At 39.1% G+C, this 18,171-nt stretch overlaps 1 protein-coding gene across 1 annotated transcript in view; it reads right to left on the reverse strand.

Annotated features, from left to right (window-relative positions):
* Window positions 1–726: 726 nt before the first annotated feature.
* Window positions 727–18,171, reverse strand: part of LOC125896049 (guanine nucleotide-binding protein G(s) subunit alpha-like) — a 47,765-nt gene continuing 30,320 nt past the window's right edge. The window contains exons 6-12 of the mRNA XM_049588401.1: window positions 10,683–10,737; window positions 7,762–7,835; window positions 7,365–7,423; window positions 6,968–7,088; window positions 5,695–5,825; window positions 5,250–5,317; window positions 727–3,135 (exon numbers count right to left, since the gene is read on the reverse strand). Of these exons, the coding sequence (XP_049444358.1) occupies window positions 2,989–3,135; window positions 5,250–5,317; window positions 5,695–5,825; window positions 6,968–7,088; window positions 7,365–7,423; window positions 7,762–7,835; window positions 10,683–10,737 (655 nt within the window). The 3' untranslated portion in view covers window positions 727–2,988. The remainder of the gene's footprint in view (window positions 3,136–5,249; window positions 5,318–5,694; window positions 5,826–6,967; window positions 7,089–7,364; window positions 7,424–7,761; window positions 7,836–10,682; window positions 10,738–18,171) is intronic.

Here is an 18,171-nt window from a genome sequence, read left to right on the forward strand (position 1 = left end):
TTTAAAACTTTTTTAGGATCTGCAGAAACCCTGATTCGTATACGTATTTTCTATGTTTTCCCTTTTAAAGCACGTTGTGATCCCTGGTTTTGATGAGTGCTATGTAGTTTAAATTTACAAATATTAATTGCATCTTGTTTTAGAGAAAGGTCTGTCCAATATTTAGTCTGCCCTCACTAATATAAATGGAGTGGGCACAATAGAAGAAACACCTCTCATCGAACATTATAACCTTCATGACGGAAGAATTCACTGCAGGACTGTAGTATATTAGACTGAGCTTTATAGGTCCAGCATGTAGGATTTAGGGTTATATTTTGGCAAAGACATAGAGTATAATATTCAATACTGTTTTCATTGGTCTATATAAGCTTGAAAATAAGAACTATTGTATTACTATAAGGAACTATTTATACCTACAAACGGAGCAGGTCCTCTTCCATGGAGTCCATGTTGTTTTTACGGTAGCCCAGACAGGACAAACAAAACACTGGCTCTAGACCGGGTGGTTCATGTTTCTGTGTCGGCCACTGTAGCTCTATTATATGCTGGCACACGGGAGAGGTTTCAGTTGGTTGCAATCTACAACCTCACCACTAGATGCCTCTAAATCCTACACACTGGACCTTTAAGCCAGGCGTACCTAATAAATTGGCAGCTGAGTGCGTGTGATGCAGATGTAGAGAGGATCTGGTGAACTCAGCCTGAGAATGAACCAAACACTAATACAACTGTTTCTTCTTGTTTAAGCAAAAAGAATTTGGTTTATGTAGAAACAAGCAATGTTTTGCAACTGGATATTTCCGTCTCCTTCAAAAGAGTTAAAGCTAAAATAAAATTAAAATAAAAAAACAAAACAAAAACAAATTAATACCCATCCCATTGCACCCAGAATCGCCACCTTCTGAAAAATGTATGCAGATGTTACTGACAGAAAGCAAAGGAAACCTGGGGGACAGCTCACAAGGGGGGATAGATATAAGTGTACAGTACATATATATAAAATATAAAATCTGAAATATATTTTATATATATTAAATTGTGTTAGGGTTCAGTATCTTTCACTACACAGCATTAAGGTGGTGTGTCTGATTATCTTTTTTTTTCTTATTTTTTTTCTTTTCAAATCCTATTATATAAACCAGAGGAGAGTCAAAGCAAAACAAATGAATCAACGAACAAACAAATGTGGGGAGGGGAGAAAAAAAATAAAATAAAATAAACTAAGCAACAGACGAAAGGCCTCCGCCCCGATCCGATGCCCCTCCCCCCAGCCTCCAGCGGAGGGGCGAGCCAGCACGGACGAGGTGGGACAGACCCGTCCAGCTGTACAGCGCAGTGAAACATAACTTACATATTAGCTCATTTTTACACGTACAGTCGTGATCAAGGCACAGGGATCTTCTACAAGTTAATTTTTTTTCTTCAATAAAGTTGTACAAAATAATACATTTTACAGTCTGTACAAGAATAATAGTCCAGCAGTAAAATAAAGACAGACGTACTTAAAGCCGGGAGGGGACAGGAAGTGGGAGCGGGAGGTGTGAGAGAGTAAGACGAAAGGTGGTTGTGTGTGGCGGGGTAGGATGTCATGTGGGGAGGGAAGGGGGGCTGATGAGGGCTGAAGCTTGTGTGTGTGTGTGTGTGTGTGTGTGTGTGCGCGTGTGTTCCCAGGTAAAATGTTGCATCCAGTCTCGACAAGTCATTTCTTCTTCATGCTTTCCTTTTGTTATTTTCCATATTAAATAAAACCTCTTCTTTATTTTCCACATGTTGAGTAGTTGTCAGATAGCAGCAGGGGCAAAGGGGGCGAGGCTGTATATGTATGTGTGTGTGTGTGTGTGTGTGTGTGTGTGTGTAGGTGAGGAGGAGGGGAGGGGAGGGGGGGGGGGATTAAATGGTGCACAAAGGCTGATCACACACACAGTGTACACCAACACACAACATGGGGTAAAAACTAACAAAAACTTAAAAGTTGATTTGTGTTATTACAGGAATATATAATATTTATATTTATATATATACATATTTATATACACACATATATAAATATCTATATATATAGCTTGGATTTTTTGCACTGCATGAAGTTCACTGGTATGCATGAATTTATGCATTGTATGATATTTCTTTTTTTTTTTTTTCTCGATATTTTTTGTTGTTGTTGTTTTCTGCCATCCCTCCTCGATCGGGGTTCTTGAAGAGCGGGTCATGTGAGCCGTGCGGTCTTATGTTCGAGTCACACTCACGTCCACAGGCAGCCGTTAGTCAATTAGTCCGTCTGTTCGGGCGACAAAAAAAAAAAAGGCTCACAGCCCTCCTCTGTATCAGTTTGCCACCCTCCGTGTCCATCGTTCTCTTCTCCTCCTCCTCCTCCTCCTTCTCCTCCGTCGTCGTCGTCTTCAGCACGCGGTGAATAAACTCCTCTCTCTCAGGATGCATTATTTAATTCAGCCTCTGTAACTGTTAAAAGCAGGAGGACTTTTAAAGGATCTGTGTGTGTGTGTGTGTGTGTGTGTGTGTGTGATATGAGACATTAAAACCTGTCGAAGGGCTGTGCATGTCTTACGCTGTAGTGTGTGTGTGTGTGTGTGTGTGTGTGTGTGTGTGTGTTGATATATCTGAGAGAGAAAGAGAGCTAAAGGAGGGAGAGCCTGCACTGAGGGGTTCCAGTCCTGACCCTTGTTCCTGGGTCAAAGTGTAGCTGAGTACAGCAGTCAGTCCTGGCTAATAGGTGATGAAGATGATATTGGTGGATCCTTAACTGTGTTTCCTTTTTTTAGAAAAAGTCTTTCCACTGTTTTTCTGGAGTCTTGTGGGACAAGTTCTGTAGGAGCTGTATCGAGATGGAGGCGAGGGCTCGGTCATTTGGTGAAGTTGGTAGAAGTGGAGGGGGTGATTGGCTAACTGGTTGTAGGGAGTGGGGGAGGGGTGGGGGGTAGATAGGTAGGTTGGTAGGTAGATACGTAGGCCAGACGCCGCTGCCCATCACAACAGCTCGTACTGCCGTAGGTGCATCCGCTGTATGATGTCGCGACAGTCATTGAAGACGCGGCGGATGTTTTCTGTGTCGACCGCGCAGGTGAAGTGGGGGTAACAGTAATGCCGTCCGTCCCCGCTGGCTGTGCTGATCCTCTGAAGAAGACACAAAGGAAAGACATGTTAGTGTTGGAGGTGTTCTGTCTTGCGTAGCTACGAAGGACTCCCTGAAAACGTGCCTTAATTCCTGCGTCACACAGTGTTGTGTACCTGGTGTGCATTCTCGTGTCTTTGCACTGGTTTCTCTTGTCACTTTTTGGACAAGCTCACAAAACTATAACCTAGAGAGCTGTTTATTATCCTAATCTTTGCTTTAAGCCCAGAATTTAACCTACGAGAGACTTCACGTAGAGACTTTTTTATTTTCCGTGATCATCAATTTACAAAGACACAATTAGGGTGTTTTCACACTTGGTCCTTTTCAGATCTCTAAACAGGCTCGGAGCGGTGACTCAGCATTTTTTTGCGCCAAGTGAAGACTCCAAGAGAAGTCAGACCCCTCTGAAGTGAACAGAACTCAAACGTCCAAGTAAAAACAAAACTATGTCAATATATATTTTATGCTATAGTGTGACCAGGAAAGAGAACTGAGTCCTCTTTCAAATGATCTGACAATGTGAACACAAAAAGATCTGAGTCCCTTCTCTGTTGGTCCACTTTTTGGTGCACTTTCAGAGGACTGAGTTCGGTTTGCTTGAAGAGAATTATATGTAAAAACACCCTTAGATTTGTGCTCACTGTGCTGCTGACACGGCTGCAGCTGTGACTAGACTTGCCGGCAGACTTTTTTCCGACTGCTGTTATTCAACGTCAGTCATAACGTTATACCAGGAAGTAAGTACAACTAAAATATATTGATATTTAGATGGACTAAAATATGCAATGACAGACAAGAACTTAAGTCAGAGTTTTTGAAACAGTTTTCAGTCGAAGCACCAAAAATAATCTTACAATTAGCCCCTTTATAGCATGCAAAAATACTTTGCCAGACAGTTGAGCAGTTGTTGACAGTTTTCAGTTAAGGCTGCACGAAATGAAATGTTTTCACGGGAAACAAAAATGATGCTCAACTTTTTCGGCATCTTACTCGCATTTCACGTGTGGTCAAACTGCCTCAGTTCAGTAGTGTTGGACTGCTGGTGACTAAAATCAGATGAGAGCGAGCTGTAGTCACAAAACTATGACAGAGTTTAATATGTATGGCAACAATGGAGCCTTATTAACATGCATCAAATAAACTGATCTCATGTTGTATGTGTGTATCATTCAGTGTTGCTTCCCTAATTTCCAGAGTTTTAGAAATAAAACCATCCCATACTCTGTCACTCAGAGCAAAGTAATTCAGGATTTTTGTTCTGCATTCTTACAAAGGTGCACGCAGATTATCACATAAAGTATTAACATGCACTCAGAGCATGGGCTGAGATGGTCATGGAGCTCGCAACTGTGTGCACTGCTGAGTCCTCCAAAATCACACCCATCCATGTAATACACCAAGTTTTTAGGGAGTCCTGTACCTCCACAGCCCTGTCAGATGAACTCAAGTATCCCTATAAGCACCACCTGTTATGCCCCTAATGTGTTCTCTAAAAAGATAGATAGATGCATTTTACTATTTATTATAGAAAATCAAATATTGTCACAACACTTTCTTACTACAATTTCAGCTGTTAATGTTTAAGTCTGTTCAGTAAAGTTGCATTCCACTTAGAGGATAGCTCAACCATTTACTGATGACTTGTAGTTGCCTATTTCAACTGTTAATCCACACTTTTACCCTGTTTGGACTTTCCACTGAAGTTACTGAGAGTATCTTGAAGGCAAATATCCTCTGAACACAGTGACTGAGAGGAACATTAGTCGCCATCTGCGAGATTTGTGTTTTGATTTTGGTGACATCTTTGGTGCTGAACTTTCACTAGTGTTGATTTAGCACGGCACGTCCAAGAAGAAGAAGAACATTTGCCAGTCGCACAGTTTGGATGAAACTGTGATGTCTTTGACTTTCTGTTAACTGCTGTTGCTGCTTCTGTCAAACTACAACCAGTTCATGAATCACTACTGAGTTATACAGGATTTTAAATCAGTGATACAGGTGGCAACATGTACATTTAGCGGACTGTCAGATCTGTGAACAGACCTGGTGAAATTATAAAAAAAATAAATAGTTTGATGAAAATGATCAGGTAAAACATGAGCTTTGTACGTACCAGAAACTCATCCCGAATGAAGTACTTTGCCCTTGTGACGCGGGGATCCTCACCTGGCTCTGGTATTGCTGTTGGACAAGAAAAAAATCTGGTCACCATTAAGTCTCTCTTTTACAGTAAGACATTAAACACATCACTCCTCCTGCTGAACAGGATACGTCACCATGAGGAGCTACATCTGGTAAAGCTCGTAAGGATGATGAAGAATATTGTGACCAATTCAATAAGGTATTCTGTAAAGCTGATGTAATGTGCTATTAGACTTTACTTATTGGTTACGATAGAGCTTCATATTGTTTAATCCTCAGCTGATTTTTAACTAGATTGTTGTATTTTGACTCATCATTCGAAAGCGTCGGTTTGACCACAGACAAACTGATGTGTGTGTGTGTGTGTGTGTGTGTTATGTACTGGACGCCCACAGATACCAGTGTCAGCCTCTTACCATCATCAGGTGTAGTGTAGCGTGCAAACTCCGGGAAATACTCCTCAATTTTAGATTTCCCTGCCAAAACCTTCTCAGCGAGCAGGTCCTGTTTGTTCAGGAAGAGGATTACAGAAATGGTCCGTAGCCACCTGCGGAGGGAAATGAAGGACGAGTTCAGTGCCAGGTTTCTTTGGACTTTCGATCAGGACCCAAAGTACGTTACAGGTCTGTTGCTGAGTCCCCAGTTTTTAAGTGGTGTTATGTTTTAACAGGCTTTGAAACATTTACTCCTCTGGGCTGAAAAGGTCTTAATGCTCGTGCCATAAACAGTCCATATGTTCCCACATGGAGAGGAGGACTTTGTCTTCTCCCACTGTACATACATGCACCCTGAGCATGAATATTTCCTGGTTTCAATTTTCAATCCTGTTTGTACAGTACGTCACAGCACTTGTTTAAAATGTCTCTCATATTTTGTCTTAAAAAGGAAAAACCTTTGGTAAATAGCACTGACGTATGAAGGTTCACGTTTTTGCTTTGACTTATCATTATTAGGTAAATGCCAATAGTACAATGTAATGGCTATAGAATAATGACATCATCTGTGTGTAGATTGGTTCTTTATAAGTCTCACTTTCTGCCAACGGGTATGAGGGCTCGATTTACGGCACAAAGGAAGTGCGTCAGCCATTACACAACCTGGTGGTTATCAGTAGCTCTCCAGAGTTACCAAAGAGTATCAATGTATGTGAAAAAGCCCACATTGTTGAATATTAAGTTTGCCGGTCTATTGCACTACGAGTTTATTTGCTTCGTTCTGATGTAATTTGATTTGTCTCACCTGAGTGACGTCATTGGAGCTGCTGTGTTAACAAGCCAACAAGGTTTAGTGTCAGTTTTGTTTGTTTTAGTTTGTATTAAGATAACACTATTTTTCCTCTCACGTTTTTACAACATTCACCTATACTAACTTTGTTTATTGCCGTGTGTAAACGCCTAAAAGTGAGTGTGTTGATGTTTATAGTTGAGACTCATTTATCAGAGTGATTAGTTGCTAGTGACCAGGAAGTGCAAAGCAGGAGGTAGGAAAGGTCTGATGGAAAAAACAGTGCTTGCCCGAGATGTCCCTTTGTGCCATATGCATTTTGTGAATGCCTTTTATTTCTCCCTTTTCACCTTAAACTAATATACTGGATGAACTGGGAGAGAGAGAGTATTACTAGTTTCATATTTGATGAATAAATCCAGAAAGAAAAATAAAACTTTGAATTTCAGACTTCAAATTGCTCACCTGTTGTTCCAGATGTTCTTGAAAAGGTTGAGGGCTTCCTGTAGTCTGTTGGTCTGATTGTCTTCTCTGATCACCATGTTGTAGCTGCTACTCGCCACTACGAAGATGATGGCTGTCACATCTGTGTCACACACACACACACACACACACACACACACACACACACACACACACACACACACCACAGGATATGACTAATACATTAAAGAGGAGTAAAACTACCAAACACTCTTGATTACCTTTAGAGTTAAATAAACACTGAGACATGCACCTGGAAAAACACTAGAAAACAATCCTGGACACAATAAACAATAACAAATTACGGAATTAATGACTGATTGTCACTGATTATTTTTAAGTAATTCATAAATAGTGAAGCAAGCTCCAAATAACCTACCGTTGAAACACTGGATCCATTTTCGACGTTCATCCCTCTGACCTCCAACATCAAACATACTGTGAAACAGAGGAAGTTCAAAGGTTAATGTGCGTTGTAAAAGTGGAGCAAAGACTTTAAATACTGACATCATTGTTTACTGAACAGAAACAAGACCTTCTCAATCAAATAAAAAACACATGACCTCACGAGACTTAATATTCAATATCAATTAAAAACAAATTATATAAAAAGGTGATTCATTTGTCATCCTGGGAATTCACATTGCTTATTGCCCTTCAAATATTTAATCTTTGGATGTTTCACTTGCAGAGTAAAAAAGGGGAATATTCTGTATTTGCATCTTATTTTTACTTTATCACAAACACTGTGATAAATAAACTTTGAGGTAACTCACTGGAAATTGACTTTGTCTATTTGAAATCGTGTCTCAAAGATCCCAGATGTCAGTACTCTGCATCTCAACAGGTCCTGAAAAATAGAGACACACAGGATGGAGTCAAGATCATTAAAGATAAATACAGAAAAAAAATACAGACATGGGAGGTGTAGAAAAGAGATGTCAGGAGGACGGACGTAAGAGTGTCAAAAGAGAAGAAAAACAAGGTAATAAAGACGGGATTATTAACAGAGGACAAGGATGGATAAACTCAGTACTCTTATGATTTATTATTGAATTTATAGGCATTTCAGCTATAAACAAAGCATCATTTAAACTTCCTCTTAACTCAGGTCATACTGTATTTAATATTAAATAAAGACAGCTTCTTTATGTTAAGTATTACAATTTATTACAGAGCAACAGATATATTCATTATTATTTAATCTGTCAATAATCACTTTCGATGATTCATTTATTGTTTATGCAAGATATCATAAAACAGCAAATTCCCAGTTTTGTCTGACCAACAGTCCAAAAGTGAAGATATTCACAGAGAAAAGCAGCAAATCTTTATAACTGAGAAGCAGGAAACACAAACTGTGTCTGAATCACACCCTATTTAATATATAGTTCACCCATTCTTGGCAAATCACGCCCCACCAAAATATAAGAGCCTTTAAGTTGTAATTCATCAACGGAATTATTATTCTTTGGGGTGGAATATTATAATAAAAGGATTTACATGTAGGAAAAAATACGATTTATAAAATACTTTGATCTGCTTTCATTTTTTTAACTTCTAAGCTTGCCCAGTGCCAGAAAACACATTTGTCCCAGACAAGAATTCACAACTTCAAATAATTAAAAATGTGTTAAAAGCCTTCAAAATCAGTTTGTACTGATACCATTGGTGTAAAAATGTTCTGCTAATCTTCTTTGTTTTAAAGTTTATTTTTTATGAAAATGTGTCCCAGAGTTTTGTCAAGTCTGTCAAATTTCTAAAAAACATAATTTAATCGAGCATAAAATGAATTAGCTATATCATAAGGACTCCTGTCTCACTTCCTGGTTTCCAAAAAGAGGGGAATGCTGCTCAAGTACCAGTAAGCTTTCTATTTATTGGTAAAGTCATTAAATAATATTGCTATTGAGTGTCTCAACCAGAACATGTCAACTCTGTAGCCTTCTAAATCCAAACTAAATAAGAATCAAGTTTTAAAAAGGAGTAGTTTGATTAGCATTAAGGGAACTCTTAGCAAATTTGAAAAATAAAATGGCTACTCACTACAGCTGCTGTAAAACAAATAAATATATAAGTTTTTGTCAACACAATAAGACACCAACCTTGTCAGATCTTACCTCTGACATCCATTATATAGCTAAAATTTGATCACTGGGAGGTTGGCCCATTACAAGGTTTAATAGTCAAGGCACAAACACAAAACTAAGGTTTGGCCCCATTTGTCAAGAATAGGTGAGTGCACTAGTTTTACACTGTGTCTGAACTCTATAAAATGTCTGGGCTATATAGTTGCTTCAAAAACTCCAACAATGGAACAAAAAAAAGTTGAGTGCATGGTGCTCTGTGCTCACAATCCCACAATGCAATGCCTCACATTTTCTGGATGTAAAAATTACAGTTGTGTGACTGTACAGCCGTCAGGGACGACACAAAATGACGCTGATTTATAAGAGTCCAAACGCTTGATTAACTGTGAACTACAAAGTATACTACTGAGTGTGTGTTATATAGGAAGCTGTGAGTGAGTGAACGAGGGAATGATTTGGGACGCAGCCAACAGTCCATCTTTACAGCAGACATTTTGACTTGTCATAGTAGGAATGTACAGATGTTACTAATAACATTAATGATGACTGTTTCAGTAAACCATGACAGAGTGACAATGGCTACGATTGCATGCACACTAATATTCCACTATTTTTTTCGAACATGACAGTAATTTGATATGGCTCAGGTAAAAAGCATATTCTGTTCTGAAATTAACCTTTTTCCGACTTCAAAATTTTCTGATTAAAAAATGCGGGATATGTCAGTATTATTCAGGTTTTAATAGCATTCTTTGGACATATATGTACACAGCGCATTAAGAATATTCATCTCAATTGGGGTTTTTACAGCAGTTTGCGACACACAGCATCTTGCCTTTTTACGGTCAGCTATGTGCGTTGTCATGGATATGTTGTACATAAATCAACCAGCCGACAGTTTCCAAGGTTGTGGGGAAGAGATGCATGCCCAAAAAAAAAGCACACATTTCTTTTCAGAAGGAGAAAAACACCTACTTTTTAACATTATGACAGACTTGGATATCAACAGGTTTTTGGATATGCACAAATATCGTAGAGCCAAAATTTTTGAGAAGGTGGCTGAAGGAATGAAAGAAGGAGGCTGTGTTCACATGGTTGAACAACTCCGCCACCGGTAGGAAACTCTTGAGGTTATTTTGACATGTTAAACAACATGTTAAGGCACCTAAATCAGAGTTTGTACAGCTGCATGTAAACAGGAATATTAGTGGAATATTCATTTTCATTAGCTGCTTAAATAGCTTATTAGAAATATTTTTTGAATTTTTTGGAATAAGGGCAAAAACTGTAATATTTTGTGCACATAAACGTAGTCAGTGAGGCAGCACACACAATACCAGAACCCTGAAACTGAAACAGTAAACAGAGCTCACCCATCGATAATTTAATTATCTATATCTGTGCTGTTTGTGCTGTGACAAGTCAAAATGCTTCCTGTGAAAAAGCACCATATTTGGCATTTTTTCTTGATAAATCAAATAAAAAAATTCTTGACACTTAATTTTCTGTCAATCAGCTAAACAAATAACTGACTAATAGTTTTAGCACCACAGATGCAGACAGAGTGTTTCAATATACTGCAGGTGTTTGACTGTAGAGCATCTCACCTGATCAGTGGGTGTGTAGTCATTCTGCCTGACCACATCGATCCTGTCTAAGAAGCTGCGAGAAAGAACAGAAAAATACAGCCGGTTAGATCTTAAGCACATTATAACAATATAATGATAAAACAATAATACATGTACATAATAACACAGTCAAACATGTCGACATCTGCACTGGACACTTTCAGTAATCATCAAAATAAATGTACCTCAGCAACACATTTACCAGATGTTGATGCAGACCATTTTTAAAATCCTACTATACTGACATACTATACAGTGTGTGGTGGGAACTGTATGGCACCCCAACACACACACACACACACACACACATTGGTACATCCCAGTACATTAGTGTGAGCTAGAGAAAGATGGAGGACGGTGGTCTGTGAGCGGCCACCAGGGGGCGTGTGTTTTAATTCACAGTGAGATCAGAAGCAGCCAGTCTGAGTCACCAGCAGCCGTTCGCTCTGTCAGGCCAGAGAAGCCTCGTCAATGGAGCTGCTGTAGTAATACTTGCACAGGAGGAGAGGCGTGTGTGTGTGTGTGTGCGTGTGCGTGTGTGTGTGTGTGCGTGTGCGTGTGCGTGTGTGTGTGTGTGTGTGTGTGTAAGTGCACATCGGTGTGTATGTGCGTGGGCGGGAATGCAGGCCTACGGTGAGATCAGATTTGCAGAGCGCCTACCCAAATGAATGTTAATTGTTCCGATGAAGTGGCCTACATAGCTGCTGCTGCTTTTCAAGGTGTGTGTGTGAGCTGCCCTGATGCTTTCATGATGACTGTATCAGGGTCACCTGCTGGAGGTGTCTGCTGCAACAAGTCAGGGCTCAAAATAGACACTTTTACACGAGCATCTGTCAAAGAAACAACAAAATGTCTCTCGTATCCCGGGCTCTCCTCCTTTACAATAAGTGAGGTATCGGATGAGCAGACTGAGTTTGTGGATGATGTCACAGGACTCAGACTTTTAAATGTCCCTGCTGTCCTGACAGTGCTTTGAGATGTACAGAAGAAACATTATGTAGGAAGAAGAACAGGAGGTGCTATGCTCTGACAGTGGAAAGACGAGTGGGCAGGCTAACGCTGCTGCACTGAGTGGAATTTGGTGATTATCTTTAAAGCTAAAGTGGCAACTATCGTGAATGTCCCACAAGCCTGCATCAGTCAGACAGAAGCACTGCAGGGTTTCCCCACAAACGGCTCCTCTCAAGGGTGAAGTGCAAACACATCCACAGCAAAAGAATAATCTACAGAAGCACTTATAGGGCATCGTTTAAAGCAGCCTTGTAGGGTTTATACCTTTTATTTAAGCCACTAGAATCATCCTATCCCTATTTGTCTCCTGTTAAACTTTACAGAAAAACTCCATTTCTGCCATATGAGGCCCCAAAATACCATTTTTCTTCTTAGACTACACATCTGCAAAATGCAAAATTAAGACACAGATCATTAAAAACAGCTAAAACGACAAAGTAAAACAAGTGTCACTGATATGTAAACTACCTGCTTGATTGCACTTTCAATTCTATTATGATCAAAAGCACCATCTCAAGTCAGTTTGGGGATAAACAGGAACATTAACTGCACTAGAAAGGCTAACACTGCCAACACTCAGCAACTCACACCAAAACAATCTAAATTATTAAAGAGCATTACAGTTACAAACAAATATTTATTTTGGGGTGAACTGTCCCTTTAAGAACCACTGATTGAGCTGTACTGTCTGTAATAACAACCAGCACCCGATGAAACACAGAATCCCTAAAAACCCCTGAGGTTGAAACACATTTAAAATATATTTCTGCCAGACAGAAAACACTGTGTTTATTTTTTCAGAATTGCCTCTTTGTTGTTTTCTTCTTCTGATATCTAACATCTTCAAGCTTCTAAAATTATTCAAATAAAACAAGAAAGGAGGAAACTCTTTGGTTTAACGGCTTACAACTGGTAGATATATGCATGCAGTAGCAATGGAGTTATAAGTTTTAATCTGCATCATAAACTGCTTGCGACCGCTCCTAAAATACAGACCACTTTTTTCTCTCATGTCACAAAATATTAACGTTTACCATTTTTCTGAAAAACATAAGATCAAGCTTTACGGAAATCAAGCAGACTCGATAATTATGTGGTCAACTAATAACTGAACGAGACCTGCAATGATTAAGTGATTAGTTGTCAATAAAGCCTGAGTGATACTGAATTTTTAGGGCTGATGCCAATACCGATATACAGAGTAAAACATCCAGATTGTGATATGTCAGCCGATTTTCTATCTATATATATAATGCAATTATCCCAAAAACTTGTGACAAAGTTATGTAATGGAGGCAGGATATCACACAATAAATGTTATTGTCAAAAACTGTATCATGCACTGAAACAGGAAACGTCACTTTGATAATTATAAATTACTCCAAGACTCTTTTTCTAGATTATGTTTTGTTAAAAAAAAAAAAAATCTGATCAGTGCTTACTGGACAACATATACGCCACTACCAATATATCTGTGAGAGGCCAATTAAATTAACCGCCATCTAATTTGGTAACTGATTAATCAATTTGAGTGATGTTTATAAAGGAAAAAAAAAGAGTTATGAATATTTTCTGTTTTTGTACTCCTCTCTGACAGTAACCTGAACATCTTTGGGATGTGTAAGAAATAAGACATTTAAGGACGTCATCCTGGGATTTTGGAAACACTGAGCAACATTTTTCACCATTTTCTGACTTTTATGAAACCAAACAACTGATCGATTATTGAAGAAAATAACTGACAGATTAACTAACAATGAAACTTATTATTAGTTGCAGCCCTAAAAGAAAACTGACAAACAAAACAAGATGCATCAGGGCGGCGCTCAACAACTCCTCTCATCATTAATATCCTGGAAAAACCCTTGACACAAACTTTACATGTTGGGAACCACTGTTTCAGGTGACTGCTAACGTAGACAAACTTACTGATCTACCACCCTGTTTGATTCCTGCACGGCTGTCTGTTTTCACTGATCGTCTGCCCACCGCTCTTATGACTAGAAAGGCAAGACACTCTCTCGTAGCTGCCTCTCAGGGCAAAGGTATGTAAACCCCTCTGAGATAACTAGGAATGTGGCAGGCAGGGGTGAAATGTGACAGGAGGGCTGCAGGTAACACACTGAGAGGAACAGGGGGCTGGGTCTGCGGAAGCTACAGCGCTGGACAGACAGATGGAGGCAGTCAGGAAGAAGAGAGCGTCAGTGTGAGGCTGAAAGAGAAACAGAAGAGGACAAACAGTTTGGGGAACTAAGAGACGCCCCGTGTGCGTATCTCTGCACAAATGCACACTGACACAGATATTCACATAAAACACACACGGAGGCAATTAAGCAGCCAACCAGTCTGGTACCATCGGCTCTCTGCAGGGGCCCAAGTGGCTCAGCTGTTCCCACACCACAGCACCTCTGCTGTGCCAGCACACCCAGAGCCCTTGCTGGACAACTGTTCAGCCTCTTACTGCCCCGTATCCTCCACTGCTCAGCGTCTGACTTCACCCTCCCGTAACATCCCCACACCGAGCTCCCCAAACACATAAATAACCGGGATGTGACAGAACCTAAAAGCTCTAATGATGACAGAGTTAACATGGCTGCCGCCGACATCTGCCGAGGCCAAACTCTTGTTTATCTACAGCTCTGGTCTGAGGCGGCGACACGCCCAGGACAAACACACTGCTCAATTTTTAGCAGTTCTCCCTATTAATAGGAGAAGTGCCAATAATAACCGTGCCTTGTAAGTTGAACTAAATAATAGTGGCTGCCCCAGTAACAGAGAGGTCTGCGGTGTTATGAATAACCTGTCAGGGTTATTCTGGGGTAGCAGACAGGCAGGCTTAAACACTGGAAATACACACAGGACTCTTGTCTGGTGATTGAAATAACCCAGTATTTACAAGAAAAGATAAAGTATAATTTTAACTTTTTAGTGCACCTTTCACTTACATATCATTTTTGTAGGTTTGGAGGTTCAACAGTTGTGAGGGGTTTAAAGTAGGACTAAGAAAAATGAACACTATATTTATAAACTTAAATCTTTATCGTTATCATTATTATTTTAAACTACATGTTTATAAGAGATTTTCTCTTTACATACACATGTACATACGCATACAACAAAAGAAAGGTGTACCTCGTCAGCCGAAGCACACACTGTGGCACAAACGAACACAAAACACAAAGAAACAAACTTCTCAGACATAAAGCCATATTTTCTATGTACATAAACCCGAAAATTATTATATTTTCGTCACATAAATTGAGTTCAAACTAACCAAACTGCAAGGTTTCTATTAGAGTACTCTTCCTCTTCATCATCTTCTAAATCCATTCATATCACCAAAGCACTAAAAAAAATCTGTATTATTTAATATTTTTTTTTGTTATAGCTATATAAACATAACCAACTCCAAACACTTTTTAATTTTAATTTAGGTGAAATTTGCTCAAGTTTAGACTTGAGATGTTTAAGGTAGACGTAACTTAATGACTTAATAGTTTACAAAAATAAAGAAGCAATAAAACTTTAGAATTTCTAAAGCTTCTTCCTCGAATACACTGCTCTAAAAATATTACTAAAACTCCCACAAACAAGTTTAAACTACACAGTCAAAATCACAACTGCAAATAAATATGAGTTTATTATTTTCATTAGTTATTTTCCGGTGGTAAGAATTCTCCAACAATCAACAGGCAAACTGAGCTCTCCGCTGCTGCAGCATCAACAGCAGTGTCCTGGTCCAACAAAGCTGATAACCCTCTATACTATAACACACTCATCTTGTTAAAGTGGCAGTATTAGGACAAAGGATTACCCAGATTATGAGCTGGTCTACATCTACAGCTCTACATGGGATTAGTCTCCTCTGAGCCGCACGACCGTGTTGACTCGTCAGGCCTCCGCACGTACAGCTGGACTGGAAAATATGCTGAATTATTAGCTTCATTTACTTGAATTAAAAAAAAAATCATTAACTTTATAAATAAGATAACATGAGCAGGTTCAGGTTACTGACTTAATTTAGTTTTCACTTCATGTTTAACACATAAAAAGTTTTTGTCTCTCCTCTGTTTACAAGCAGATTGTATTTAACATTAAACAAGAAACTAACTGTATTAACAAACCTAGCAACATGTAGTTTAAATATGAGTCTTGACAGTGTTTAATGTGACACAAACACACAACATCTGGGGACCTTTGCCCTGCATCTGAGCAACTCTGCAGATCGGCTGTGTGACACACACACACACATACGAGCAGGCCGGCACGATTACGCCCCTAAAAAGTGCCTCTTTCTTTCCACATCTGCCAAAATCCATTTGTGTCTCCCAGATTTCCAAACGTTCAACAAGCAAATTTATTCTCATGTTCACAACATATCCTTTCAAACGAGCACTAACACCATCTCAAACAAATGCTTCTTCATTAACACAGAAAACAAATGTCATATTTCAGAAAAAGTGAGAACGTGGCTAAAAAAGCTCAGCATGAAAAAGTTAAAAATGTTCATGTTACATAATTAACTCAGCAACAGGTGGGAGGGTTAAAAACAGCAACAGGAAATATCTATTAAATTAAATATAGTTTACTATTAATGTTACAAAGATGTGGGCACATAAAACATGTATTTTGTACAGCCCTTACCCTTGTTAAGATGACAAAAACATGTAAAAAAAAAAAAAAAAAAAAAAAGAAAAAGAAAAAAGAAAAAGAAAAAAGAAAGAAAGAAGGAAATTATGTAGGGACTAAGGGACTGTTCATTATTTGTGAGGGGGGAGGCGGTGGTGCAAAAAAGGGGGAAGCATGTCAAATATTTTTTTAAGCACTGTGGATGGACTTATGTTTTTTATTTTGGCGAAGGAGAGGGGCTTACAAATAAAAATAGTTGTATTTTGTATTTATTTTATCACAGATTTTTAAAGGAAACATGTCTGTTTTCTTTAGAAATTGTTAAAATTACAACATTTATCACAGGCAGAAACTGCAGAAACAGAAATTATTGTTGGTTTTCAAATTTCCAACAGTCCTTGGACACATCAGATCTAAAAAAAAACCCACTTACATTAGAGAAAAAAAGAAAAAGAGAAAACAAATCTAAGCTCCAAATAGTGACATTTCATCATTATCGCCTAATTCTACATCTCATTTAAAATTTGAAAAAATAAACCGCACTAACTGAACCGCATGCAGGACAAACGTGAAAAACTGAGGTCTTCAAAAAACTTCCTCTTCAATTTTTAACCTTCAAACATCAAAGCGTAAGTTTCAAAAATTGCTGAATAACTAAACTAAATTATGTTTGAGGGAGGGTCATGCATTTTCTGCCAATATTTGTAGCTTAGAGGAAGGTAAAAAAAAAAAAAAAAAAAAAAAAAAAAAAGGAAGGTCATACCATAGCCACCCCTCTCCTGTGATAAGTAAAGAACAGTCCCTTAATTCCTTAAACTTGCACCATAAACATACAGTGGCCTATTCACGCTGAACTGCACAACTTAGAAATTCAAAGCAAATTCCAGTTTTAAGCACCATAAAAACACTTTTAAAACATGTGAATTCGTCCCTTCAGGAAAACTCCGCACAAGAGCAAACTGAAGCTTCACAAGCCTCTGAAACACCGAGTCAGAGAAGTCAGAAAATGGTCTTGGCGCTTCCTCAAAGGGGGGAAAGATCATGCACGGCCTGCAGAGCTGAAAGATCTGGGGGCTTTACTGCGTTTTTGTACGTTAACGCTTCACATTGGGCTTCACCAGCCGATCCTTAATCAAACACACACACACACACACACACACACACACACACACACACACACACACACACACACATCCAGGGAGAGAGGGAGAAAGAGGAGGAAAGAAAAGAGAGAGAAGGCTGTGTCTGACATTACAGCGCTGCTCCAAAAATAGCTCCCTGGCGCCCTGGCCTCCAGCTTGGTTGTCATGGCGACAGAACCACAGGCGCTATAAATAGACAATCGGCTCCAAATCTTGTGCTTCTGGAGTGAGGCCAGAAAGAGGGAGAGACAGACAGGGAGAGAGGAGGAGGAGAAGAAAAGAGCGAACGACAGATAGGAGAGAAGGAGAAGAGGAAGAAGAAGAAAAGACGGAGTGACAGAAGAAGAGGGGGAGAGAAACAGAGAGCAGGCAACAAAGACATACAGACAGAGAGAAATGCAGGGAATGGAGTGGGTTAGAGAGACAGGGAGAGACAGGGAGAGGAGGAAGGAGTGCAAGAAAGACAGAAAAAAAGGAACAAAGATAGAAAAGAACAAATTAAAGAAGTTAAGAAAAGAAAGGGAAAATGAAAAAAGTAAGAATCAAAGACTTAACAAAACAGGAGTCAGAAAGAAAAACGAACCGGATGAAAGAGAAACACAAAAAGAGACAGAGAGAATACAACAACGAACAGGAAAGAAACAATAAGAAAGAAGAGATTAAAAAAAGGCAATTAATGAAAGAAT

The sequence above is a fragment of the Epinephelus fuscoguttatus genome, linkage group LG1 (genome assembly GCF_011397635.1).
Source record: "Epinephelus fuscoguttatus linkage group LG1, E.fuscoguttatus.final_Chr_v1".
NCBI lineage: Eukaryota > Metazoa > Chordata > Actinopteri > Perciformes > Serranidae > Epinephelus > Epinephelus fuscoguttatus.